Here is a 27,644-nt window from a genome sequence, read left to right as displayed (position 1 = left end):
CAATCAGAATTTTCTTTAAAAATGTTCATAGACCATTTAGAGCTGAAGTCCTTACAGATGGTTTCAGTTATAGAATAGGGAAAATAACCAAGTGGCAGAGACCTAAAAACTAACAGAAAGAGGTTCCTAGGTTGAAAGTTCTTTCACAAGTGTGTTATGTGAATTCTAAAGGAACCTCAGCAAGTCTCAATTACATACAGTGAGCATTTTTTGAGTATGTACAGAAGGTATACAAACTATGTGATATAAGCTCTCAATAATGCTGTTTCCTACAGACAATGAAATTCAGGAAGAGAAAAGTGTTACCAGTATCCAACTGAATTTGATTTTGTAAAAATGGAGATGCTAGTGATTTGGAGATGAATCCATCCTTGCTATGCAATCTTTTGTAAAGTGGAAGATTGTCTCTAGTTGACAATATGAGGAGGAGTATATTCAAATTACCAAAAATATCAATGAAGTCATTATTTTAGAAGATGAAAATGATCTTGTTCCAAGGATTACTGTTAAGAATACCAGAGAGAAAATGGGGATTTCAGTGCTGTACATTTGCAATTCAGGAAGTTAGTTCACTGCCCCCATCAAAATAAAAGTAGGAATTTACCACAAAGCCCTAATTAAACAATTCACACAGTACTAGAAGAAGAGTATATGAGGCCCAGGCTAGAATCACTACTCTCTAGAGAGTCATAGTCCTCCAAAGATCAAAGTCTAGAAATCTACAAACTCCTACTTCAAAAATTTAATTTAATTTCTATATATGTGTATATATTTGTTTATTTGTACACATATGTACATGTTGTTGTATGGATAAAAAGAGAGCATTGGATCCACCTGATATGGATAATAAGGACTGAACTTGGGTCTTCTGCAAGAGCAGCAAGTAGTCTTAATTGCTAAGCCATTTCCCCAGCTCCTGACAATCTTCACTGATAAATTCTACATTATCTTCAGGTGTATGCGAGTGCATGATTTAGGGAAAAAATAAAGAAGAACTATTTATGGTACATTCTTTAACTTAAAAAGAAAATACATATTACTATGGGGAACATCAATACAAAAATCAACCAGCTAGCAGAATCCAAATGTGGGCCAGCACATACAATGAGGGTGTGCATGAAAGCTGTTTCGTATAGGGTGAATTATAATCCTTATTAGTATGAGAACTCACTGAAGAGAAAGAGAGTAATGTGGACTTTTTGTTTGTGAGACAGGTGAAGTGATCTTAAGCAGCTTAGAAGAGGAAGAAGATCAAGAGAGGACTAAGTATATTACAGAGGCAGCTGACATCTGGGGAAGTGTGTAAGGCAGCCTGAACATTAATCTGTAAGTGGTAAAGTTTAGAGAAGAAAAAAGAGTGTGTGAGTGTGTGGTATGAAGTTAAGAGAAATGTAGAAGGGGGGAAATACCAGAATAGCAAAAAAAAAAAAAAAAAAAAAAAAAAATGAGTTTTCCTTTTTCTCATATAGTTGGATCGGAGAAACAACACCTACTTTGTCTAAGTTTTAAAGGACTTTGCTTGCTGTCTCAAGAAGATTTGTACCCTGTTCTGTGTGGCTTTCCCAGGCCACACAGATTTTCCTATTCTAGGGTCACACATCTCCTTTAGGTTATCCTGCTGCCTTCCCTCTTGCATTGGCTGTCTTGAGTTCCTGGAAGGTCTCTGTTCCTAGTCAGGGACAAGGAAACTAGGACTCTGGGTGACATTATCCAGCAAAATGTTTTTCTTTGAGAAGTTTCCCAAGTGAGGGTATGGTGAGTTCATCACCTGTAATCATTTCCATGATGGTCCAGAAAGGAATAACTCCTACTGCCTGAAATTCTTTATGCCATTTGTGCCAAAAGGAAGTCTTTTGGACACCTTGCCCCTCCCTTTGATCATTTGTCATGACCCTTCTGTCCTATCCTGTTGCATATAAAAGACCTACCATAAAATAACCGGGCAATATTTGTTATTCTCAGCTGACAGGTAAGAGTTTTTACAATAGGAAGACTCCTCTAACACATGCTATTCTCTTTCAACTATAGGCTTATTGTACTGTGGACCTGTGACTAGGTCTATCAATTTTTAAAGTGTCAAGAAAAGAAATTCAATATATTGGGGTTCAAGGGTTCCTTCTCACAATATGAACTCAAGAGACAGGAAGACTTCAGTAGGATCAAGTTTGCTGAGTTTGTCTCTCCTAGAGTTCAATATGCTTTATTCTTCAATAGAAATTGATTTAAAATTTAAATCGAAGATATTCTGCTGATCAGCAAGGCTCAGAACAATGTCTACCTTATCCTGTTCATATGACTGAAGTTCCTGTCATACAGCCATGGTAAGCCTGTTAAACCATGACTCTTACAGACCCGAAGGCTTTGTGCTTATGTGCTTTGGGAAAAGAAATGGTAAGTATTGGAGGTTGACCAGCATTCTTATTGCTTCAGTGATCACAGACTTCCTCAACCATTTGAGGTACAATATTAAATTTTCCATTATTTACAACAAGTGGTATTTTCTTAGTTGATCTGGTAAATTTATTTTACTATTAATTTGGGGAGGCTTGTATGCGAAGAATATAAAATTATGTAGAATCTAATTATAGGGAAATCTATCTGATAGACAAAAAATGGGTAAGAGCTTCATATTAATAAGTGAACAACTGTAGATAAATTGCCTCAGGAATTAATAGCAAGGTTTTGTCTCAAGGAAAGAAAGCCTGGAAAAGACAAGCAAGGGTGGGGGAGAGTAGAGTGGGGCCATGATACATTGTTGAATACGTACAGAAGAGATGACAATGGCTATTTCGTTTTCCAGGCTTTGCCACATCCTCATCTCCTTCACTTCCCTCTCCTTTCCTAGGCCATGAGGCTGAAGAAGACTTACCTTTGGCCAAAAAAGACCCCCCCCTTCTGCCAAAATCAACTGCCCAGAGGGTGCCAATGCCTATGGTTCCTACTGCTACTACTTAATTGAAGATCGCTTGCCCTGGGGGGAGGCAGATGTAAGTAAAGAGATATATGGTGGTGGGAGGTATCTGAAGATAGACAGTTACTGTTTGCTAGTGGCTTCATAAGACAGGAGAAATCACCAGTTTTCCCCATCACCAACAGAAGTTTTTCACTTTGATTTTCACTTTGAATCTTCCCAGAGGGACCTTGATGCTGAATCACAGTATCATCATGAACATTTCTGGACTGTACTTTTCCTCAAACATTCCTTAGGAAGACTAGTATATTGTTCAAAACTCCCTTCTCCATTTAGTAATCTATCTTCTCTCCAAATCACCATAGCTGCTTTGCCAGAACATGAATACAGGCCACCTGGTGTCGATACTCAGCCAGGCTGAGAACAACTTTGTGGCCTTCCTGGTTAAGGAGAGTGGTACTTCAGCTACCAATGTCTGGATTGGACTTCATGACCACAAAAGTGTGAGTGCTTGTTCTCTTTATTGTCTAATAATCAGGTGAAGGAGAAGTGGGAGAACCAAGTGTAGCCTGTGAAAATCCAATGTTACAGCACTCATAGAAAAGCAATGCATTTTGTGGATGCCGGAATACATGAACATGTTATGGTTTACTAAAGGTGGTTGTAGAGATACCCCTGGTACAACTTCTTTATAGTTTCATGGATTCACTGTCAATTTATTGTATTACATGAGTAGCATTTTCTATATACATATTATTACCTATTATATATCTTAAAGATTTATGAGTTAGAGGAGAATCCTTTCCAAATGACAGAAAAAAATGTATTATTTGTTTTTGCAAATTTGTTGTTGTAATAACCGATCGAGTACATTTAGGGGTATGCTGAAGTAGGCAATGTTTAAGCATCAAGAACAAGACTCTGGAAATGGCTTTCTGTAATGTTTATGAGTTTTATAAAATTCAGAGTACTTACTTCTCTGAAGTAGAATGGAAGTCATTGAATATTTTAGGAATGTACAAAAACAAAACAAATGATCATTATGATTTGTAGTGGAATTGTGACATTTACTTTTTTCTGTATTTTGGTCCCCTTCTGAACATGCACACAGTCCAGGTATTTCTGCAGCTTTGAGTGACATTGACCCAATTTAACTCTTTCACTGTAGAACCACCGCTGGCACTGGAGCAGTGGCTCTCTGTTTCTCTACAAATCATGGGCCACCTGAGCTCCATGCACTGCCAATCATGGTTATTGTGTTTCACTGACTTCAAACAAAGGTATGAAGCAGAATCTCACATTGTTTTGTTTCTGCTCAGCTCTTGGGAGGTACTTGGGGCTGCTGATAGAGGAAGAGTTACTTATGCAAAAAAAAAAGAGAAAAAAAAAGAGTTTTCCATTTATTTCTTGGCCCAAGGAATCTTAGCACTAGGTGAGACCATAATTTCTCCATCTGACTTTTTTTTTCATTGTTGACTTGTAGCATACAAGAAATGGAAGGACAAAACCTGTGATTCACAGTACTCCTTTGTCTGCAAGTTCAAAGCCTAAAGTCACCTGAACAGCAGATATCCAGAACTCTGTTATTATGGACTTGAAAATGAAAGAAGCTCATCTACCTGCAAATTAAATACTCTTTTCTGTAGAACTTACAAGAGACTTGCAGTATGTTTTTCTCTCTTATCTTTTTCACTGAAAATAATTTTCACATATTCTGATCATGGTTTCCCTGATTATGTCCTGAATATCATCAGTCTCTCTAACCATTCAACTTCGTGCATTCTTTCTCTCTTACTTATAAAAATAATCCAAGCAGATAAAAACTAATAAAACCCAAGCAAACCAGTATAAAACAACAATATATAACAAAAATGTACTAAAACATATAAAGAAAGCAAGAGATACAAACAAGTGATAAAAGCCCCAAATAAATGACAGTTACATAGATAGAAAATCAGAAACCATGTATGCATACTCCATTTTTTAAAACCATGAGCTAAGGTTATGTTCCTCAATTGTGTTTTATTTTTTGTTCATTAAATAAGTTGCCAGTGGTTGTGTAACTAGTATGGAAGGAATTCTAGCATGTCAAGCTTGCTTTGGCATAGCTTGCTCTGGTGTAGACAGTGTTAAAATTTTATCCTTCTTGAATAATTTTTGCCTTTGCTTATGATACATTTAAAGTCCAGGTACTCCTTGCATTTGCTTAGACTGTGGTTTGTAGAAATTGTTAGATTATAGGCTCACGAATGACATAGGTATTTTGGTACTCTATGGGATTTCATAAGTTTGAGTTCTAAGGAAGCCACTTTCGTGCTCAGGGAAACAATTTAAAGCCATAATTGTTTTGAGATATTTTTTAAGGAAAGTTGCTAGTTCTAAAATATTGAAAAATTGATGAGAGACTAGAAGCTTAAAGGTAAGCATAGTTTGATAAATGCCATTCTTTGAATGAACTAGTAAAGAAAACCTGATGATTTAAGAAAACACAATATATAGAAATAGTGAATAGCCACATTTTAAAAGACCCCTTTTCCAAATATAGTCAAGAGTTAGAATTTTTTTTTCAGTAGTTTATTTTTATTCACTTTACATCTTGATGACCACCCCTCCCTCCTCTCCTCCCAATCATGCCCTTACAAATCCATCTTATAATTTCCCCCTTCTAAGAGAAGGGGAAAACCCCTTGGGTAGCACTCCACCCTGGGACATCAACTCCCAGGGGATCTAACCATATTCTCTCCCACTGTGGCCCAACCAGGCAGTACAGGTAGGAGAAGAGGACCTAATGGCAGGTAACAGAGTCAGAGACAGCTCCCCCACTTTCACCCCACCTCCACCCCCACTTCAATCCAATTGTTAGGGGACCCACATGAAGACCAAGCTGATATATCTGCTCCAAATGTGTACAGGGCCTAGGGTGAGACCTTGCATGATCTTTAGTTGGTGGTTCAGTTTCTATGAGCGCCCATGGGCCCAGGTATTCTTGTGGTATCTTTGACTACTCAGGAGTGCTCTATCCTGTTCCTCCTACTTACACAAGACTCCCCAAATTTCACCTGATGTTTGGCTATTATACTCTGCATCCTGTAGTCAGGCAAGACTTCTAGTGGAAAGAGTGGAACATCAACGAACCCACAAAACCTTCAACCAAAATCTGTCCTGCCTACCTGATGGGCAAGGATAAAAATGGAAAAGATAATGAAGAAAAAGACAACCAATGCTTGTCCAAACTTGAGACCCAACCTGTGAGTGATGCTAAACCCTGATACTGTTAATAATATTTGGCCATGCTTGCAGATATGGACCTTGTGTAACCGTCTCCTGAGAGACTTGATATAGCAATAGATAAAAGAATTATGATTTTTAATAAATTTGGGAATATAAATTTTCACCAAGCTCTAAATATATCAATGAGAATATTTTAAAAAATTGATAAAACAATCCAATCTAATCAAAAACACATGCTGTCAATTAGAAGTATAACTATAACCACACAGTATGAAAAACACACTAAGATGCAAATAGGAATTCACATATCCATTGTATATATAGGATAAATGAGTTTATTGAAATATAGAAATAGTTTCAAAAGAAAGTATGGAAAAGATATGATAGAAATAAGTCCAAAAGGATTGAAATGTATTGATATAAGATTACTTAAATTGTTATCCCCTTTCTCTCCAGTCTCACCCCCCTCCCCTTCCATTGCTGCCATTAAGGGGATAACATCTGAAATGTAAATACAGAAAATATCCAAAAAAAAAATAAGATTACCTAAGATGTTATAATTGGAACACTCACCCATGTGTGGCCAAGTTAGAAAGAAAGATCCTATGTAGAGCAATAGCTGTAGTATATAATATATAATATAATATAATATAATATAATATAATATAATATAATATAAAAATAAAATATTATGCAATGATTGTCAGAAAACCTCAGGCTTCTAGGGTCCATGCCTCAAAATTAAGCATATTTCTAGTATTTATGAACCAGAAGTTGAGATAGAAAAAGACATCCATAAGTTGATCGAGAGACATATCCTAGTACATGCCAGATTTTCATATGCATCTGTCAAAATTGATAGATTCAAAGGTACTGAGACCCAAGTGTTTTTGCTACCATCCCCTTTAGTTTCCAGTCTTGTCTTATTACTCTAACTAATGTGTGAAGCAGTGCATTAAATAAGACTAAAGAAAGAAAGTGGTTGTCCTTCATTTGATTCCAGTTTTATAGTAAATTATTCCAGTTTTCTTCATGTACCATAATATTTATGATGTACAGCTTTATTAGTGTTATGTAACCTATATCACGGTGAAATATGTCCCTAAATTTTATTTTGGGCTTTTATCACAAAGGATTATTGGGTATATTTAAAACCCTAACTATACATTAATTGACATAATCATATGGCTTTTATCTATAACCCATTTTGTGTTTCTTTACATTTATGAATTTATATGTTGAACCACATCTGTAACACTGGAATAAATTGAACTTGACAATTATGCTTTTTTCACAAATTTTTGAATTCTGTTTGTAAATATTTTAAGACTCTTGTGTTTGTTTTCACCAGCTATATTGATCTCTCTCTCTCTCTCTCTCTCTCTCTCTCTCTCTCTCTCTCTCTCTCTCTGTGTGTGTGTGTGTGTGTGTGTGTGTGAGTGAGTGAGTGTGTGTGTGTGTGTGTGCATGTATGTGAGAAAGAACTTTTATGACATCCTATTGTCTATTGTCTTTTTACACAGAATATATTTATTCTCACCTTAGTGTGGTTATTTTGTATCACCTGAGTCTACAGATTAATATATCAATAAATTTATTTTAAATATTTTAATTTTGTATAACAAGTTTTGTAAAATCTTATAAAATGAATACCTCTTCAACCAAGATGCTTATAAACTGGACACCCACACAGGGAAGAATAAAATTAGAGCTCCATGTCCCATACTATATGAAAATAAATTCCAAATGGATCAGAATCCTTAAGCTAGGACTTGAAATCTTAATCTGTAGAGAGGAAAAGCTATAGAAAACAAGGCAAGAATCTTCTGAACTGGACTTGAATTGCGAAGGAAACAGTGCCAATAATTAACAGCTGAGGTTTCTTAAAACTGAGAGATTAATGCACAACAAAGGATCACTCCACTTGCCAGGTTGTAGAGAAAACCTACATAAATGGAGAGCATTTACTAGTTAATCCTAGGATTGTGTAGTTATTAAAAATTAACGTATGCTGTCGCTGGCTAGGCACCAGCCACAGTGGTCTCACCACACCCATTTGCATCCACAGATGATATTCTCTTGAGGTTTCCATGGTTAACCTGTCCTTGAACTGCTCCATATTCCCAAGCCGTCTACCTCCTGAGGCTAGCAAGCCAAAACTGGCTTTCCCCATTCTGATCCCCTAGTCCTATGACCTGAAAACTCCAGCAGCTTGTAATTTACCAGCCAGATTTTCGATCAGTAAATCCCAAAGTGCCCACACAAAGAACTCAAAATCTATCGGTCTTGATACAAGCTCTATACCTAGATTGGTGGTTGTTTCCTGAAGACTTGCTTTTTTTTTCTGAAATGAAATAGAGTGGAAATGGATCTGGGGAGAGAGGAGGGAAGCTGGGAGGAGAAGAGGGAGGTGAAACTGTGGTTGTATGAGAGAAGAATCTATTATCAATTATTAAAAAAACAAAGAAAGAAAATGTCTCTCTAAGATCAGAGTATATGCAGTACTGTAGGGTATTTCTTAATTAGTGATTAACAGAGGAAGGCCTACATTTTATATGAAGGCAGGATGAATAAGTCATGAGGCCAAACCAGTAAGAAGCACTTATTCATGGTCTTGATATCACCTCCTGTTTCCATGTTCCTGCTCTGAGTTCCTGCCCTGACTTTCCTCCTTAATGGGAATAGAAGCTTAAATAAACTTTTTCTTGCCCCCTCTGCCTTCTAGAATAGAAAAACAACCAGGCAAATCCTCTGACACTAATCTTTAAAAATGTACAATAATAAATCCAAACAAGCTCCTTGAAATGAAAATTACAAAGCACTGAAGAAATTTAAAAATAAAATCTCTATTATCCTAGCATTAAAAATAAAAATTATTGTACATAATAACAATACTTGAATTCCTTTTTGTTAAGAGAGAGTGCAAGTAAGAAATTAAATTTATTAATTTATTATTATAATTAATGAAATGTCATATTTGTTGTCAGAAAAGTAGACACAGATTTGGGAGGAAGTTTAGATAGCCTTTTTTTAAAAAAAAAAAAAAAAACATTCTCTTACTTGTAGTCTACTTTGAATAGTCACTAGGATAAAAGGAGAAAGTGGGTCACATATCACCAGAGGGAGTGAACTGGAATCAATACCCAGTCAATGTCTGGCAAATAAGACTAATACATGAAGAACAGAATGTTCAAGGCAGCCAAGGCACTAAGAAGCACATGGGTGGGTAGTCCAGGGAGATTCTGGCACAGTGAGATGCTCTTCCAGGCAGAGACTGAGATTATAGAAAGATAACCACAATAAGAACAAACCTCTGTTTTGGATTTCCCTTGTGTTTTAAATGTTCACAGGTGTCCAATTCCCATCACCCATAGATGCAGGGGGACCAAAAGAAGGCTTTCAGGAAAGTGCACAAGTGGAAGATAAAATTGAAGCCAAGAAAGGAAGAGAAGGGTCACTGGTAAACAATGAAGTTGTGAGAGGGGAAATGAGAAAAGCAGTGGGAAAGAGCAGGGAGAGTTCCTTTCATTGGTGGTACACTTTAGTTCTTCATTTAACCCCAAATAACATGAAAATCACCAATCCTACCTGTATAGATTCTACTAGTGGCTGATCAGGATGGTAAAAAGATGATCAAACCTCTTTCAACTGAATATAGAAGAAATCCCTAGACAGATTTGCTTTATTGCAAAAATTTACATTTGAAAAATATAGTAGGAGCTATGTCTACTTTACGGGCCCAGCCAATACTCCAAACACACACACACACACACACACACACAGACAGACACACACACACACACACTCACACACACTCACTCAACACAAACTGGCACACAGTATGAATATTTGTAGAGATACTTATATTACAATGTTCCATGATAGTAAATCAATAGTTGATATCTTTCTAATAAGTAGGCAGCTCTTTGGTGAGTTGTTTTTATTATTTTTATGAGGTGCTTATTGCTGCATTGTGGCTCTCTTTGCAATGTCACATTTGTGACCTTTGCCCCCTTTGGAGACTTTTCATGTTCCTTTTAATAGTGAGTCAGAAGACAGTCCATGCCATTTTAATGTAGCTTAAACTTTAGCCCATTTATTGCTTTATTAAGGAGTTAAGATTGAGATTTAGGTGACAAGCAAACTTTTGTGTAAATTTGAGTGAACATAACACATTTAGGGCAATATGTTTTCTAAAAACTTTTCCATTTTAGCAATGATGTTTGTGAGATTGGGAATTACTTCCAAATTCTGTACAGCAAAAGAAGCAATTAATAGACAAAAAGACATCCTCATGAATGGCAGAAATTTTTCATCATTATGATACTGAACATGGAATTTATATCTAAAATATACAAGCCTCTAAACAATTAAATCCCAGAAGTGCCCAAAATTCAAACAGTTGACAGACCAGTGAAAAGAACAGACATTTTTCAAATGGACCAAATTCGGTGTGCATTAGACACATTTAACAATGTTCAACATCCCTAAGCTTTTCGGAAATGCAAAGCAAATGGCATTAAGATGCCATCACCCTCCTGCCAGAATGGCTATCATTAAATGAACAAGAGTAGTGCTGACACAGCAGAATGACATGTGCAGAGAATAATGCTGGACTGACAGAACTGAGATTGATTGCTATGCACTATCAAACTCCTGTGAATGCATTAGTTACACTGTTATCATTTACAAAGTTCACTGGTCCAACAGTATGAAAATAGAGGACAACACCTTGAAATTGATCTCTTTCCATGTTCAGACATAAGAGATACCCATTCTTTCCTGTTGGCTTATGGTAGAACACTCAGACTTCAAATTTCAGGATCTGTTTTCATTGAGCATGGGAAATGTCTTTATTAAGGTGACCTTCTAAAGAGTACCCTCTTTTCTACCCTTTTTAAAATTGGATATTCTCTGTATTTACATTTCAAGTGTTAGCCCCTGTCCCCCCACTCCCATTTCCATTTCTTCTCTCCTGGCTTCCATGAATGTGCTCCCTCTTCCAGCCACCAACTCTCACCGCAGAACCTAGGCATTCTCCTACACTGCAAGAAAATGAGCCCTTCACAGCACCAAAGGCCTATCCTCCCACTGATGCTAGAAACTCTTATCCTTTGCTACATATGCAACTGGAGCCATGGGTGCTAATTGGTTGGAGTTTTAGTCTGTGGTAGTTATAAAGTATTTGGTTGGTTGATAAAATTGTTCTTCCCATGGGGTAGCAGACCATTTCAGCTCCTTCAGTCCTTTCTCTAGCTTCTTCATTGGGGTCCCTGTGTTCAGTCCTATGGTTAGCTTCAAGCATCCTCATTTCTATCAGTATGGCTCTGTCAGAGCTTCTGAGGAAACATTCATATCAGGCTCCTGCCAGTAAGGCATCAGCAATAGTGCATGAGTTTGGTGGCTGCATATGGGATGGATACCCAAGTGAGGCAGTCTCTGGATGATTGTTTCTTTAATCCCTGCTCCTCTATTTGTCCCTTTCTTTCCTCCCTTGAATGTTTTCTTCTCCCTTCTAAGAAGGACTGAGACATTAACATTCTGGCTTTCCTTCTCTTTGAGCTTCATAAGGGCTGTGAATTTTTCATGAGTATTCCGTGCTTCTGGGGCTATTATCTACTTATCAGTGAATGCATACCATGCATGTTTTTTGTGACTGGGTACCTCACTCAGGATGATAGCTTCTAGTTCCATCCATTTGCCTAAAAATTTCATGAAGTCATTGCTTTTAATAGCTGAGTAGTACAAATTGTGTGAATGTACCATGCGTTCTGTATCCATTCCACTATTGAAGGACATTTGGGATTTTACCACTTAAACCCAGGATAGCAAAAACTATTCTCAACAATAAAAGAATTTATGGGAAAAATCACCTGCCCTAATCTCAAGCTGTATTATAAATCAATCATGGTAAAATCCAAACCCAACCCAAACAAAACAAAACAAACAAACAAACAAACAAACAAAAACATGACTGGTATTGGTACAGAGCCAGGCAGGTAGATCAATGAAATAAAACTGAAGACCCAGAAATGAACCCACATACCTATGATCACTTGATCTTTGATAAAGGAGCTAAAGACATTCAATGGAAAAAAGACAGCGTCTTCAACAAATGGTGCTGGTTTAACTGGCAGTCAGCATGCAGAAGAATGCATATCAATCCTTTCTTATTTCCTTGTACAAAGCTCAAGTCCAACTGGATCAAAGAACTCCACATAAAACCAGGTACACTGAAACTAATAGAAGATAAAGTGGTGAAGAGATTAGAACATATAGGCACTGGGGAAATTTTTTCCTGAATAGAACATCAATAGCTTATGCTCTATGATCAAGAATTAATAAATGAGACCTCATAAAATTGCAAAACTGCTGTAAGGCAAAGGACACTGTCAAAAAGACAAAATGACAACCAACAGATTGGGGAAAGATCTTTTCCTATCCTATATCTGATACAGGGCTAATATCCAACATATATAAAGAACTCAGGAAATTAAACTAAAGAATGAAATAATCCTATTAAAGTGGAGTACAGAGCTAAAGAAAGAATTTGCAACTGAGGAATACTGACTGGCCGAGAAGCACCTAAAGAAATGTTCAACATCCCTAACCATCAGCGTAATGCAAATCAAAACAACCCTGAGATTCCACCTCACACCAGTCAGGATGGCTAAGATAAAAAACTCAGGTGATAGCAGATGCTTGTGAGGATCTGGAAAAAAAGGAACACTCCTCCAATGTTGGTTGGATTTCAAACTGATACAACCACTCTGGAAATCAGTTTGGCAGTTCCTCAGAAAATTGTACATAGTACTACTTGAGGATCCAGCTATAACACTCTTGGGCATATACTCAAAAAAGTATACTCTTTTATTAAGAAAATTGGTTCTACTTTTTGTTGTTATTGTTGCTGTTCTTATGAATTGTATTCATATTCAAATAATATGATAAATATCTATACTCACCCTTTTTTGTAAATTCTATAGCTTATTACAGATATTTAAAATAACTTAAAGAAGCCTCTTTAGCATAAGGCTGAAGCTTCTGTCCAAGATGTAACTACTGACCCCTGACTATATGAAGTTCAAGAAAAAACAAAGGCCAAAAAAAAAAAAAAATAGAAAATGAAAAAGCATTATGCTTAATCTTTACACAACAAGATAACTTTTACTATTTCCATGTTACATCTTGTTTTACATGTAGTTTATGCTCATTGTAAATAGTAAGATTTTAATGCATACTATCAAACCTTTAAAAAAATCAAGTACTGACAAAAATGTATTTGTATACTTTTATTCAAAAATGCTTAAAATCTGTACATTTATCTTTGTTTTTTAAAATAAAGTTGTTCAATTTTTTTAAAAAAAAATGAATGTTCTTAAAACAAACTAAGCAAGTAGAACTATTGTAAAATCAGAATCAGGCTTTTCACTGTCTTCAGCAAAAAGTATTCCAAACAGAAAGATCATTGTAGTAGCTCCCTAAAAACAGCATAAACAAGAATAAAATGATTTAATTTGCAGGAAAATGTGTGTTCTGTTTCAAGTACATCATGATAAAGATTTTAAATACCCAGAACTCTCTCTTGCCATCATCCAAAGCTTAAGTCTATATAAGTCTAAAATTTTACCTGAGAAATATGAACCCACTTTTGCCGTATTCTAATCCTACTGCTTAGGAACCTAAAAAAGAAGTTGAGGAGAACCCTTCTTGTTATATGCTTTGATTTAAAAAAAAATCCTACTAATGAAAAAAAATCAACACAGGGCAAGACATTCATGGCTTTACAGACTGTTAGCCTGAGAAGGATCAATAAATATAGAAGTCTAGAGAGTGGAGATCTAGCAACGTTCTCAGACAATAGAATGGGAGAGAACATGGCCATGCAACTTGGAGTTTGCGTTGCTTTTCTCACTGTCTGCTTCATACCATGTCCTCCTAGAAAGGCTTCTCCTGTCCCTGCCCCCATGGAGGACCCTCCTCTGGAGCACATAAGGCTTTCCTCACCTCCTATCCTCAGATACCCTGTTTAAGTTTCTGGAAAGACTCTGCTCCCACCTAGGCTACTGAGAGACATAGGAACAGGGCATATTTGCTTCTGGGAAATGATAAACATTGGTCTTTAACCCAGGAAATTTGCCAACTAACTGATGGGAAAAGAACTCCATCTGTGACTGTTCCCTGGGTGTATCAGTAAGGGGCTGTTACTGCTGCCAGGTTCTGTGCATCATGACTAATGCAGGATATTTGACATCACTTGCCCCTCCCATTCTTTTACCCACCCTAGATTTTCTATTCATTCATTCAGTATATAAAAGACCTATGTTTGGCTAGCCTGACAACCAACTGTGGTCAGACCTGCAGGTAAGTACTTATTATAGAAAGGCATGTGAAATGTAAGTTAGTCCCCTTATATCTGAGAAATGTAACAAGGATGTTTTCATACAAAAGCCAATAGGAATGATGCCTCAGATGAGCCACAGCTGCCTTTGAGGTTCAGGGTCCATATGATACAATGGTGAGGAATGTTTAAACAAGTCTTGTTCTCAGACAGCCTTCATGCACTGAGAATTGAAAAGAGGCCTTGAAAAGGATCAAGGGTGTTTACTCAGAGTTTTCTTCTGTGTTCTTTAACGTAGATCGTTGAGTTGCATTCTAAGCCAAAGACAGTCTGCTGCTCAGCATGGCTAGAAACGCCTACTTCATCCTGCTCTCATGCCTGATGGTCCTGTCTCCGAGCCAAGGTGAGCACTTTTTCATAGATTATATTTTTGGAAATTATCACCCAAAGCTATCACCCCAACTCCATCAACCTGATTCACTTGGACAAAGGCAGAAGCAATGTCAGTCATGAGTTGATCTTTACTACTTCTCTAATTCCATCTCTTCTGGGACTTGGGGGGAGAAATGTAAAACCACCTCTAATTTTGGCCACTGAAGATCGACTGGATCATCTGTTTGACTATGAATCTAATAAAAGATTTGAGAGGGTTTGTGGTAGTAACAGAGATGAGAAAGTGGGGTAATTCCTGTATAGGGAAAGGTGGCAGTTAGAAGTAATGAAATAAATTTCATAGGGCAATTCCTTTTTAATTCTTGTCTTACGGAATGAAAAGTGTCAGCGAAGATCAAAGATGCAGAGAATGGAGTATGTGATCATTCTATGTCTGTGCTATATTTGAGGTTCTACAGAGGAGCTCTCCCAGTTGCTCATCTTCTAACCCTAGCCAGTCCTGAGCATACCCTTTAACCACTTTTTCACAGGTAAGGAGGCTGAAGAAGACCTGCCATCTGCCAGGATAACTTGTCCAGAAGGTTCCAATGCCTACAGTTCTCACTGTTACTACTTCAATGAAGACCATTTAACTTGGGCTGATGCAGATGTGAGTAGGGAAATATAGAGGTGGGATGCATCGGAATTCAGATGCCACTGACATTTTCTCATATCTTCAGAAGCTTCACTAGATCACTTACTTGACACATCTCTATGGTGTTATTCCTCAAGTCTGTCTCTTATTTTAAACCTTTCCAAACAAACATCCAGGGGGTGAGTCATAGCCCCATCAGGAACAGGTCTTTGTTGTCCTTTCCTAATTCATACCTTGGAAGAACAGAGTCTATTGTTCAAAACTTCTTTCTTCATGGAGTAATCTATTTTTCTCCCACTTACACAGCTTTTTTGCCAGAACATGAATTCAGGCTACCTGGTGTCAGTGCTCAGCCAGGCTGAGGGCAACTTTGTGGCCTCTCTGATTAAGGAGAGTGGTACTACAGATGCCAATGTCTGGACTGGCCTCCACGACCCCAAAAAGGTAAGTTTGTGGCTTCTTTTTCTCCTAATCCCCAGTGCAAGTGGGGGAGTTTGGGCTGTAATGCAAGAGGCCCTGTGTGGTATTCATAAGACAGCAATATCTCTCCAGACCTTACAATGTATGAGGCTTGAAAGGACCACCCCAGGTAGGTGTGGAGAAGGCTGAAGGGTCAGCTCTCTAGCATTCCTTTCATTCATAAACAGAATAATTCTATTTCAAGGAGCCTCTGTTTCTCGACCCTATTCTTACCTGTCTTGGTAATCTCTGAGTTAGAAAGAAATACCTTACAAGTGATGCATGGGAAGCAAATCTACTGTCCAGATCCCAGCAGTCAATGCTGTGCCAGGTTATGCAAGAAGTTGCTTTCTGGCCTCCAGAGAGAAAATTTAGGAACCACTGTTTGTAACACGTATTTATAAATTCTGTATTGAAAACATTACTTTTTTGTGGTACAGAGGAAGAACCTGGACATTTATTTAAAAGTGAATCTTAGAATGAAAGCCCATGAAACCTAATGAAATTCAGAATGATCATTCTGCTCATTCTTGAAACATATTTTGTTTTGTATATATTTTTTATTGTTTTCAAGTGTTAACATAGACAGTTTCTTTCACTCCTTTCTGATTTGCAGATGCCCTTATCTTATCTCTTCTCTTGCAGAACCGCCGTTGGCACTGGAGCAGTGGATCTCTGTTTCTCTACAAATCCTGGGCTACTGGATCTCCTAACAGTTCCAATCGTGGCTACTGTGCATCTATGACTTCAAACACAGGTGAGAGACAAAGAATCCCCATACTACTATTTGCTTTTGTTAAAGTCTTGGGATGGAGCTGGGATGGGTCTGGGACACAAGGCAGAAGAATTCTATACTCATGAAATGACAGTCTTCTTCATTTCTTATCCAGTGTCTTAAGTAACCTCCTGGTCTGACTTTTCCAACTTTGTTTGTAGGATACAAGAAATGGAAAGATGACAATTGTGATGCCCAGTACTCATTTGTCTGCAAGTTCAAAGCCTGAAGTCACCTGAAAAAAATAGTCATCTAGAAGTAGACCAGAAAATACTATGGAGTCAAAAATTAAACTTGACCATCTATCCCGAAGCAAATTAGACCCTATATTTATGGACAGGAACACTTGCATCACTGCCCTAAAGTATCTTTATCTACATTATTTTCTGGAACCCTGTATAACCGAAATAAAAATACCTTTACAATGCCATATTCTGACTCATTTACGCACACCGGTCACACAGTGTCTTCTTGGATAGAAGGGGATTCTCAGGATTCCTTTGATAAAGAGATGTTTAAAAAAAAATCTATCCACGTGCATGTTAGATTTTTTTTAATTAGCTACTCTGAATTTACATTTGAGATGTTATCCCTTTCCCCCACCCCACTCCCATTGCCTCCCCCTACATCCATTTGCCTTCAAAAAAGGTACACTCCCTCCTAATCATGCTCTCCACCCCATTGCCTTGGCATTCCCCTACACTGGGAAAAGGTGCCCTCCCTAGATCAAAGGCCTTTTCTCACATTGATGCCAGACACTGATGTCTTCAGCTACATATGAAACTAGATCAATAGGTCTCTTAATGTGTGCTCAAAGTTTGGTGTTTTAATCCATGGGAGCTTTGAAGGGTTTGGTTGGTTGATAATGTTGTTCTTCCCTTGAGTTTGCAACCCCTTTCGGCTCCTTCAGTCCTTTCTTTAGTACCTTCGTTAGGGTCCCCAGGTTGAGTCTGATGGTTAGCTGCAAGCATGTTCAGCTGTATCTATATAACTCTAACAGAGTCCCCGAGGAAGTAGCTTTATTTGGTTCCTGACAGTAAGTACATCTTAGCATCAGCAATAGGGTTTGAATCTGGTGGCTGTATGTGTGGGGATCCCTGGGTGAGGCAGCATCTGAGTGATTTTTTCTTCAATTCCTTTTCTGTATTTGACTTTGCATTTCCTCATGAGAGTGTTTTGTTCTCTCTCCTAAGAAGGACTAAGGCATCCCCATTTTGGCCTTCCTCCTTTTTGAGCTTCATAATGTCTGTGAATTGTTTCTTTGGGTATTTAGAGCTTTCTGGGGCTAGTATCACATTATCAGTGAGTGCATAGCATGTGTGCTCTTTTGTAACTGGGTTAACTAACTCAGGATGATATTCTCTAGTTCCATCCATTTGCCTAGGAATTTCATGAAGTCATTGTTTCTAATAGCTGAGTAGTACTCCATTGTGTAAATGTACTACACTTTCTGTATCCATTCATGTGTTGAAGGACATCTGGGTTCTTTCCGGCATCTGGCTGGATAAATAAGTCTGCAATAAACATGATGGAGCATGTGTGCTTGTTACAGGTTGGAGGATCTTTGGGGTATAGCTATTCCAATTATGGAATAGCTAGGTCTTCAGGTAGTACTATGTTTAATTTTCTGAGGAACCACCAGACTGATTTCCAGAGTAGTTGCACCAGCTTACAACCACGCCATTTCTCGAGCCCTATAACAGTTTCTAAAAGAGGATCCTTTTTATTTTGATAAAATAAAATATTTTGATAAAAAAGTATTAATCAGCATATATAAAATAGACACACAAAATAAATACAAAAAACAGGGTGAAAATTTGTAATATATAGATATATTACTACAAAGTTGTAGGTTTCAACATAACACAATCAATAGAGTCAAGAAAGGGAGAAGGCCCTCAGGTGGGGTGGGTAATACATTTAAAAAGATCAAAATCAGCTGTTCCCAATCTGTAGGGCTCAACATCTCCAAGGGGGTCGATAGACTTTTTCACAGGGGTTGCATATCAGCTTTCCAAAATTACAGCTATAAAGTGGCAAAAAGATAACTTTATAGTTGGTAGTCACCATAACATGAAGAATGTGCACAGCCCACATAGCTATGTTTTCCTTGACCCAGCAGCACTCAAATGCATTCTCTTGTCAACTAGAAAGAAATCTTGTCTGATCACTGGAAACAAGAAATGCTATCACGAACAATAGTTAGTGAAAGAAGAGGCAGACACCATATAATGCCATGTTTTAAGATAACATAAATTGGTCAATTGTGAATTAGAGCTGCTGCGCTTTCTACCCATCAGATAGGAGGGCAGAGGCTCACTGGCTTTACCACTTACTGTTAATCTAATGGCAACTAATAATGTCTGGAAGAGGAGGAATGTGTCACTAAGCCGTATACACAATGAAGGATGCACCAGGCTAAGTTTATTTTCAAACTCAGAGCCACCCTAATGACCCTAGTTGAACTCTGTTGGAAACTTAGCAAAACAAAAACTAGTAAATATGGAAAAGAGATTTGTAAAGAAGACAGGGGGCAGGAAAGGAAGTACTTAAAAGTTTGTATGGGCAAATCATCAAGAAGAGGATAAAATAGTAAAAGAAACAAAAGTCCTGGATGCTTGCTGCTGAAAGGGTCTTATAGATATGTCTAGAAAGTTACATCTATCTCAACAACATGGTTGCCTAAGCAAGAGCTGTGTGATGCTGCCACTGGTTGCCATGCCAACATGGGTGGGGAAATTTTCCAAAGGTCCCAGCCTTAGATAATCACCTACCAACAAGTGGTGGTTGCTGAGAAAGGGAAAATCAGTTTTATTTAGAGACCAGTGGCTTACTCTAATCACATACACATATGGAAATGTTAAATATATGTAACCAAATGCAAATTTTATAAGGATAGCCTCACTAATCCACAAGCATGGGAGGTCTTCCTGTCTTCAATTTCTTTTTCAGAGACTTGAAATTCTTGTAGTACAGGTCTTTCACATTTTTGGTTAGGGTTGCACCAAGATATATTATTTGTGGTTATTGTGAAGGGTATTGTTTGTATAATTTATTTTTCATCTTGTTTATCATTTATAAAGAAGAGTTATTAATATTTTTAGCTGAATGTGTATCTAGCCACTTTGCTGAATGTGTTTTGGAGCTGTACAAGCTCTCTGGTGGAATTTTGGGCTCATTTATGTATGGCACTATATCACCTTCAAATGGTAATGCATTGTTTTCATCTTTCTTTTCAATTTATATCCTATTGATCTCTATTAGTTGCCTTATTGCTCTGCCAAGAACTGAAATATTATAATACTATCATTAATAGACAAAAAGAAAGTGGGCAGCCTTATCTTGACCCTAATGTTATCAGAATAGCTTTAAGCTTCATTCCATTCAATTTGATCCTGTCTATTGGATTGCTGTATAATGCCTTTATTGTGTTTAGGTATGTACCTTGTATTCTTGATCGCACCAAGGCCTTTAACAATGAAGGGATCATGGATTTTTTAAAAAGATTTTTCAGTATCTAATGATATATCATGTAATTTTTTTCTTTTAGTTTCTTTATATAGTGGATTACATTGATGGATTTTCATTTATTGAACCATCCCCATATCCTTGTAATGAGCCTACTTAATGATGATTGATGTTTTGATTTGTTCTTGGATTCAATTCGCAAGTACTTTATTGAGTTTTCTTGCACCAATGTTCATAAGAGAGATCAGTCTGTAGTTCCTTTTGTGTGAGCTTCTATGCACATTTAAGCTATAAGTAAAATATTTATGAACATATGTGTCCTTGCATTTGGTGCATAGATGTTCAGAATTGACATATCATCTTGATGTAATTTACCTTTGATGAGTACAGTGTCATTTTTAATTGATTTTGTTTGAAAGTCTGTTTTCTTAGATGTTAGAATGACTACTCCTGCTTGTTTCTTGGGTCTGTTTAGTTATAAAGTGTATTTTCTGTCCTTTACTCTGAGGTAATATCTACCTTTGCCTGTGAGGTATGTTTCTTGTATACAATAGGATGATGGATCCTGTTTTCATATTCATTATGTTAGCCTGTGTCCTATTATTGGGGAATTGAGACCATTAATGTTGTGAGATGTTAATGACCAATTATTTTAAAACAGATCTTCTTGAGAAGACAGGCAGAGCTATGGGCCTAAGTACAGAGGTCATGGAACAGCCTCTGGCTCACCTCTATTAGCCATGCCACAGATGGACCTGGCAGGCAACAGACTTGGGACTCAGTGACTAACCTGGATGTTCCTGGAAGATAACAGGTATCCTTGGGTAAGCAGGCAGAGCTATGAACTATATGATGGAGGTCCAGTGACAGTACAACTTAATAATCTCAATGTAACCAGATGCAAAACAAGTGAAAAACCTGTCAGAAGCCATCATAGGACAAGCTAATACCTAGCAAATGATATTCCCAATATTATAATATTCCACAATATAATTGTTCTCATAGGCAAGGCCTAGAAGGCAATCTTCGTAGGAAAGGTTCCTGGTATTAATATACTTTTCCTGTTATTTATTAAACATATATTACAATCACTAGGTATTATCCCACCCTATTGAGTAGACCTCTGAAAATCTACAAAGAGGGTCTCATAGTGATGCTTTGTAGAGAAATAGATAACTCCTCAATTCTCCTAAAAGGCTTCTGCCAAAGCCTGACCAAAACAAATGCAAATGCTTGAAGACTGAGCAGGGGGATCCAAATGGAGGAGTTAGGGGAATGACTGAAAGAGATGAAGGAGTTTTCAACCCCATAGAAAGAACAACAATATCAAGCAACCAAACCCCCTCCCATAGCTCCCAGGGACTAAACCACCAGTGAAAGAGTACACATAGAGGGACCCATGGCTCTGGCTGCATGTGTGGAAGAGGATGGCCTTAATCAGCATCAATGAGAGGAGAGGCCCTTGGTCCTGTGAAGGCTTGATACCCAAGTGTAGAGAAAAGCCAGGGTGGGGAGGGAGATGTGGGAGGGTGTGACTGGGTGGGGGAGCATCCTCATAGAAGCTGTGGTGAGGGGAGATGGAATAGGGGGTTTGTGAAGGGGAACCTGGGAAGGGAAGATAACATTCAAAATATAAATAAAATGAGCAATAAAAAATCTTTAAAAAAATCAAAACAAAACAAGAAACAGCTTTTGTGAGAAAAAAAAAGTCATTATGCCAGGTCAATCCATCATTGTGGGGTAGGCAGGGCCATAGCCAAGGCAGGTATGGTGAAAGGACTGTTTAGTGTCACAGCAGTCAGGAAGGTGAGTGACCCAGGAAATGGGACCAGGCTATTAAACCTGAAGATCTATACCCTCTCATCCACCTCCTAACTTTGGCACAAATTTCTGAAACAGGAACACTAGCTAGGGACTGATGGTTTCAAAGCCTAATGCATTGCAATGGGAGAAGATGCATTCCTAAGTGAAAGGAACACTTGAGACAAGAGACCTGAAGAAGCAGAACCCAAGGGCATCTACTCTATGCTGATGGATGAAGGTTTTCGTCATTAACTGATTTGCTGTGTGAATGTTAATCGAAAAAATACATTCTGAGATGTGTCCTATTCAAAAGAAACAAAGTTATTGAATTATGAGCTTCAGGTTTATTTCTGAGCTTTTATTTCCTACTTTTAGAAATATTAACAATGTATGAATTATCCACACTTTAAAGGAGACTTGGTATATAACAATTTATAAATCCATGACATATCTCAGAATCTATTATCCTTCCTTCCTCTCTCCCTTCCGTTACTCATTTCCTTCTGTTTTGTTTAGTTTATGTGTATATAAGCGCCCCAATTTTTTGTGTTTAACACATGTGTACAGGTGCCTTCAGGTGCTAGAATGGGGCATCAGGTCTCCCTTAGAACTGGTGTCACAAGAAGTTGTGAGCTACTTAATGTGGATACAAAAACCTAAGCTAGATCTTCTTCCTGAGCTCAAATGCTCTTAACCAATCAGCAACTTCTCTAGGCCTTGGTCTGTTCTTAAAGAGCCCAATGCATTGATAGAATTTTCCTGACATTAGCTGTGCTTGTCGGGATCTGGGACAGTTTCTGATTGCATATAGCTTAAAGTGAAGAACAGCTTTTAACATTTTAGAACAAATCATTTTTATTTTATTTTTGAGGACACATCTTAAATAAGTGTGCTTATCACTTCTCATACACACACACACACACACACACACACACACATACACACACACACTATCACTACTACTACTACTACCACCACCACTACTGCTACCAAAACCAAATAGGACACCTTATGCATAAACAAAATTTGTGAATAGATATACCACAGGGAAAGCAACCATGTGTAAACAGGTACACTTAAGAATCAAAAAAGCCTCAAATTAATTTTTCTAACTACAACATTTCATCACTTTGCAGTCCAAGTATAATTTTAATCCAACATAATTTAATGCTAGGTTTTAAAGGCCCTGCTGCATTGACTTGGATAACGAATACAACAGTTAGATGCATTCTCTCCAAAATGATCCATTTTTCTTGAAATAAAATCAATTATTCTATATCATATTAAGAAACTACTGGTATTATTTTTTGTAGGAGCACACATTCTTATAACAGCAAACATCAACTGAATTCCAATGCTGAATTATTCTTTGGCGAGATAATCTTATCTTGTACTCAACATGTTGTCATGGAATTCGGTCTTATTTGAAGGCTGAATAGGGTTTGCCCAATCTCAAATGAACTGACAGTGTGTGTGTGTGTGTGTGTGTGTGTGTGTGTGTGTGTGTGTGTGTGTGTATACATCTAGCCTATGCCTGTGGAGGTCAGAAGATAACTTGTTACTGATTCTCAGATCATCTTTTTCAAAAAAAGAAAGTGAGGCGAATAGTCTTGTGACCTCATCAGAGACATGCAAGCCTATCATTTTTTCATGTTCTCTTAGTTAGAACAAATCCACCAAGGATGACAAGGAAAACATGGAAGTTCCTTATAATGCATCAAAGATTTCTTCAAGCCTCTATTCAAATAGAAGGCAAGCAAACTCAGGAAAGTTAGGCAACATAAACTATTTTTTTCAATTTTATTGGATATTCTGTGTATTTACATTTTAAATGTTATACCCATAAGGTGACATATTTAGATCAATTTGCTTGTGAAGTTACATGTAACAAATGATAAAATTTGATTATTTCCACTGAGGGGATCCTCCCCAACCTTCACTAAGAATCTTTTTCTCTTCCCCCTCCCCTTCCCCTCCCTCTCCCTCCCACAGTCCCTCCTCCTCCTCTCCCCCTCCCCTCCCACTCCCCTCCCCTCTCCCTTCTTTTCCCCTCCCTTCTCCTCCTCCCTTTTCCTCTTTCTCTTCCTCTGTAGCCCGCATTCCATTAGCCTACTAGTGTCAGTCATAGCTGTGACACAATGTGCCAGAAGCTTGGCGGCAGTTCTACTGTCTTCCCTTTTAGGTTTTTATTGCAGAATCTATGCCTTACAGAATCTACAAACAGCACCAAAACATTTCTGGGTAGCAAGATAGGGACAGCAGTGTACCTAGGAAATCACATGAAATGGTAGGTATAAGAGACCTTCATATTCTAGATTTTCACTTGCAAATTGCTTTCTGCAACTCACATTTCTGGTTTCCTAGTTAGCTTCGGGGTTACAGTTTGGCACCTCCCTTCTTTTTACATGCTTCCTGCTTTCAGACACAAGATTCACCCCCCACTTCTGTGAGATCAACTACAATCTGCATCTCACAGCAAATACAGACATAATAAACATATCTAGTTTCCTAATATATGTTCTTTACTTTTGTTTCTTTCACAAAGACAACTTATTTCTCTTTTATCCCTAGAACAATACTGTGTTTCGGCCCAAATCTCCCTCTACTGGTAGTTGTTTTAAATCATCTATTGTTAGCTCAAAGTTTCTGCGTTATTTTTGAATGGAATTCCTAAGTTTAGCTGCTATTCACAATAAGAAAGTCTTTTTTGGGGAATGCTGAAGCTGAGTGCTTGAGTGATAGCTCAGCATACAGAACACCCTGCATTCGAAATTCAGCATGGAAAAGCAGAAATGTAATTTTATACCAATAATATCTACTTATGATGATACAATTGAAACAAAAACTTCATACACAATAGTTTTGTAAGTTTACTCAATAGAATGTGACTTTTATACTCCAGCCTTTTTATTTAGACAGTTATAGTACTATTCAAAGATGTAACTTATTGCTTTCAAGCACCACTAAGCTAAAGTCCAGACTTTATAAAGCAGTGTTTTAGACAGTGTTTTAACTTTATTGCTTTCTTTTATTTTCAGAACATATATTTTCATAGCAATATATTTTCCACTTGTAATATCACCCACATGTGGCTTCTTGATTTTTAGTTGGATGGCTATGGATTCACACATTATTTAAAAATTTTTACACATTATTAAAAAAAAGATTGTTATTTCCATTTTGTTGATTATTGCTCAGTGATTTTATGTTTTAAGTTTGAATGATTTTTGTCTTACTCTTTCTCCTCTGCTTATTTTATGATTCCATTGCTTGCTTCTTTTATTTCCTCAGAACTAGCATAAACTGTACTCACAATAATTCTCAACCTCTTGGTTGCAAACCCTTTGAATATCAAACAATACTGTCCCATGGATTGCCCATGACCATCACAAAACACATATATTTACATTATCATTCATAATAGTGGCAACATTAGAGTTGTGAAGTAGCAGCAAAAATAAGTTAATGGGTGGAGTCACCACAACACCAACTGTCTTAAAGTGTCAGAGCAATAAGAAGGTTGAGAATAACTGCATTTTCGGGACTACATCTTTGTTCTTTGTTCTCATGCCTTTAATGTTATTAGTTTCTCTCTAAATGCTGGCTTAGCAGTATACATTTTGCTTTAATACATTGTATATTCATCTTTTCAAACTATTAAAAACTCTCCTGTGACTTCTCATTTTTTCCATGTATTAGTTAGAAGTATCCACTTCTGTCTCAAAAATTACTGAGATTGCCTTGATGTTTAATCACATTAAGATTTGTTAAAATATTTTGTATCATTTTTCCAAGTTCATATTTGTTACTAATTTGACCTATTGTGGCGACTGTTCCATTTGACCTCGAGAAGGATGTATATCTTACAACTAACCAATGTATTCTTTCTTTGCGGGGTCTTACACTGTACCCAGAACTGCTTTAGGATTCTCTACATATCCTAGATAAGCCTTGAAGTCAGAGTAGGTCTCCTGTCTCAGTCTTCTAAGCACTGGGACATGGGTATGTGCCCCCATAGCAAACCTGGCTTGCATTTTCTCTAAATGTTGAGTACATTATGTGGAATGATTGTATGTGTCAAGTCAATTCTTTTCTTCCATGTGTTCTGTCTGTTGACTTATCAATTCCTAAAATAATGTGTTAAAAGCAACTTAAAATAGTTAACCTTAAAATCTTTTTTTTTTTTGACTTTATAAACATCCAAAACCTTATGGATCCATTAGTAAATACACCTGGAATATATTCTTGGGAAATTCATAGTCTATGAAACTGTAAGAATACCAATGAGTGACAAGTAACACTAGGAACACGGTAAGTCGTACTTTCTTCAAAGCATACCCTGCCCTACTCACCTTTGGTATTTGATGAGCTAGATGAAGTCAGATCAATTTGAACTACTATGTTAGTAAATTCCAGTGTATTTAGCAGAAGCAGCCCTGCCATAAGTAGAAGATCTGAAGTAGATTTTTCCATTTCTACAGCAGCTCTGTAAGTTATTGACTCACTGATTTGTAGCTCTGCTCCCAGGAACATGCTTATAAAGAACTGAGCACATTTAAGGTTTCCAAATTGTTCTTTTGATTCTCAATAATGTTCTGTTTACTGAAATTTGACTTGGATAAATTTAACAAATTCAGTCCGGAATATGTTCTAATAATACAATGGCTTATCTTTCTCCATCCTTTTTCTTTTTAACAAATATATTTGTATTTAAATTGATATTCCTATAAGAATTAGGGGAAGAGGGTAGGCCCATAGGAACACCAGCAGTCTCAACTAATCTCTGTGATACTAAGCCACCAACCAGGCAGCATACACTAGCTGATATGAAGCCCCGACACATATGCAAAAAAGGAATGCTTGGTCTAGCCTAAGTGAGAAAAGAGGCACTTAACCATTGAGAGGCTTGGGTCTCCACAGAGTGGAAAAATCTGCTGGAGTGGGGGTGGGGATGGGGACATGCTCTTAAAGATGGAGAAGGAAGAATAAGATGAGGAACAGTTGGAGGACAGACTGAGAGGAGACAATGACTTTACTATAAAAATTAATTAATAATAATAAACTGACAGCCCCACACATTCACCACACATACTTCTATTTATGACACTTTCACATATGTAAGCCATGTATGTAGTATACAGTCACCATTTCTCATCTGCTTACTATCACTAATTCATCTTTCTTATAACACTCCTTCTCCTTTAATATTTATGCCATTTTGTGTATGTGACCCAATAGATTTAGTTTGAACTATGTACAGGAGCATGAGAACACCTTATAGGACCATGAAAACTCTTCTGGTAGTTACACTAATGAAGAAAATGTCTCTCCCCCTCCCATTAAAATTCAGCTGTTCTTATCTCTTTCTTTTAACTGATATATTTTATTTACCAAGTGAATAGAGCACAAGCATATATAAATATAAGTTATATATTTTTTATTATGCTTTGAGAATTCAGGCCACAGTACATGCAGAAGAGCCTCAAATGACAGGAGGGAATGGGAATGGGAGGAGAAAATTAGGTCAGACTTCCAGTGTGGGGAGAACATTCCCTTTTTCTTCTGGCTTCACATTTGGGTTCTTGATCGTGGTGAGGTATATATGAACTCATGATATCAACTCTACACT

The 27,644-nt window shown here is 37.3% G+C and overlaps 1 protein-coding gene across 1 annotated transcript; it reads left to right on the top strand.

The window, feature by feature from the left end:
* Positions 1-14,825: 14,825 nt before the first annotated feature.
* On the top strand, positions 14,826-16,973 carry LOC308432363 (lithostathine-1; the record flags this gene model as incomplete). The annotated part of the gene is made up of 5 exons (XM_080932131.1): positions 14,826-14,886; positions 15,407-15,525; positions 15,817-15,954; positions 16,615-16,726; positions 16,906-16,973. The coding sequence occupies 5 exons, from the start codon at positions 14,826-14,828 to the stop codon at positions 16,971-16,973; spliced, it is 498 nt and encodes a 165-aa protein (XP_080788257.1).
* Positions 16,974-27,644: the final 10,671 nt, after the last annotated feature.

This window comes from Micromys minutus, assembly GCF_963924665.1.
Source record: "Micromys minutus genome assembly, chromosome: 18".
NCBI classification, from domain to species: domain Eukaryota; kingdom Metazoa; phylum Chordata; class Mammalia; order Rodentia; family Muridae; genus Micromys; species Micromys minutus.
This window is presented reverse-complemented; position numbering and strand designations above follow the sequence as displayed.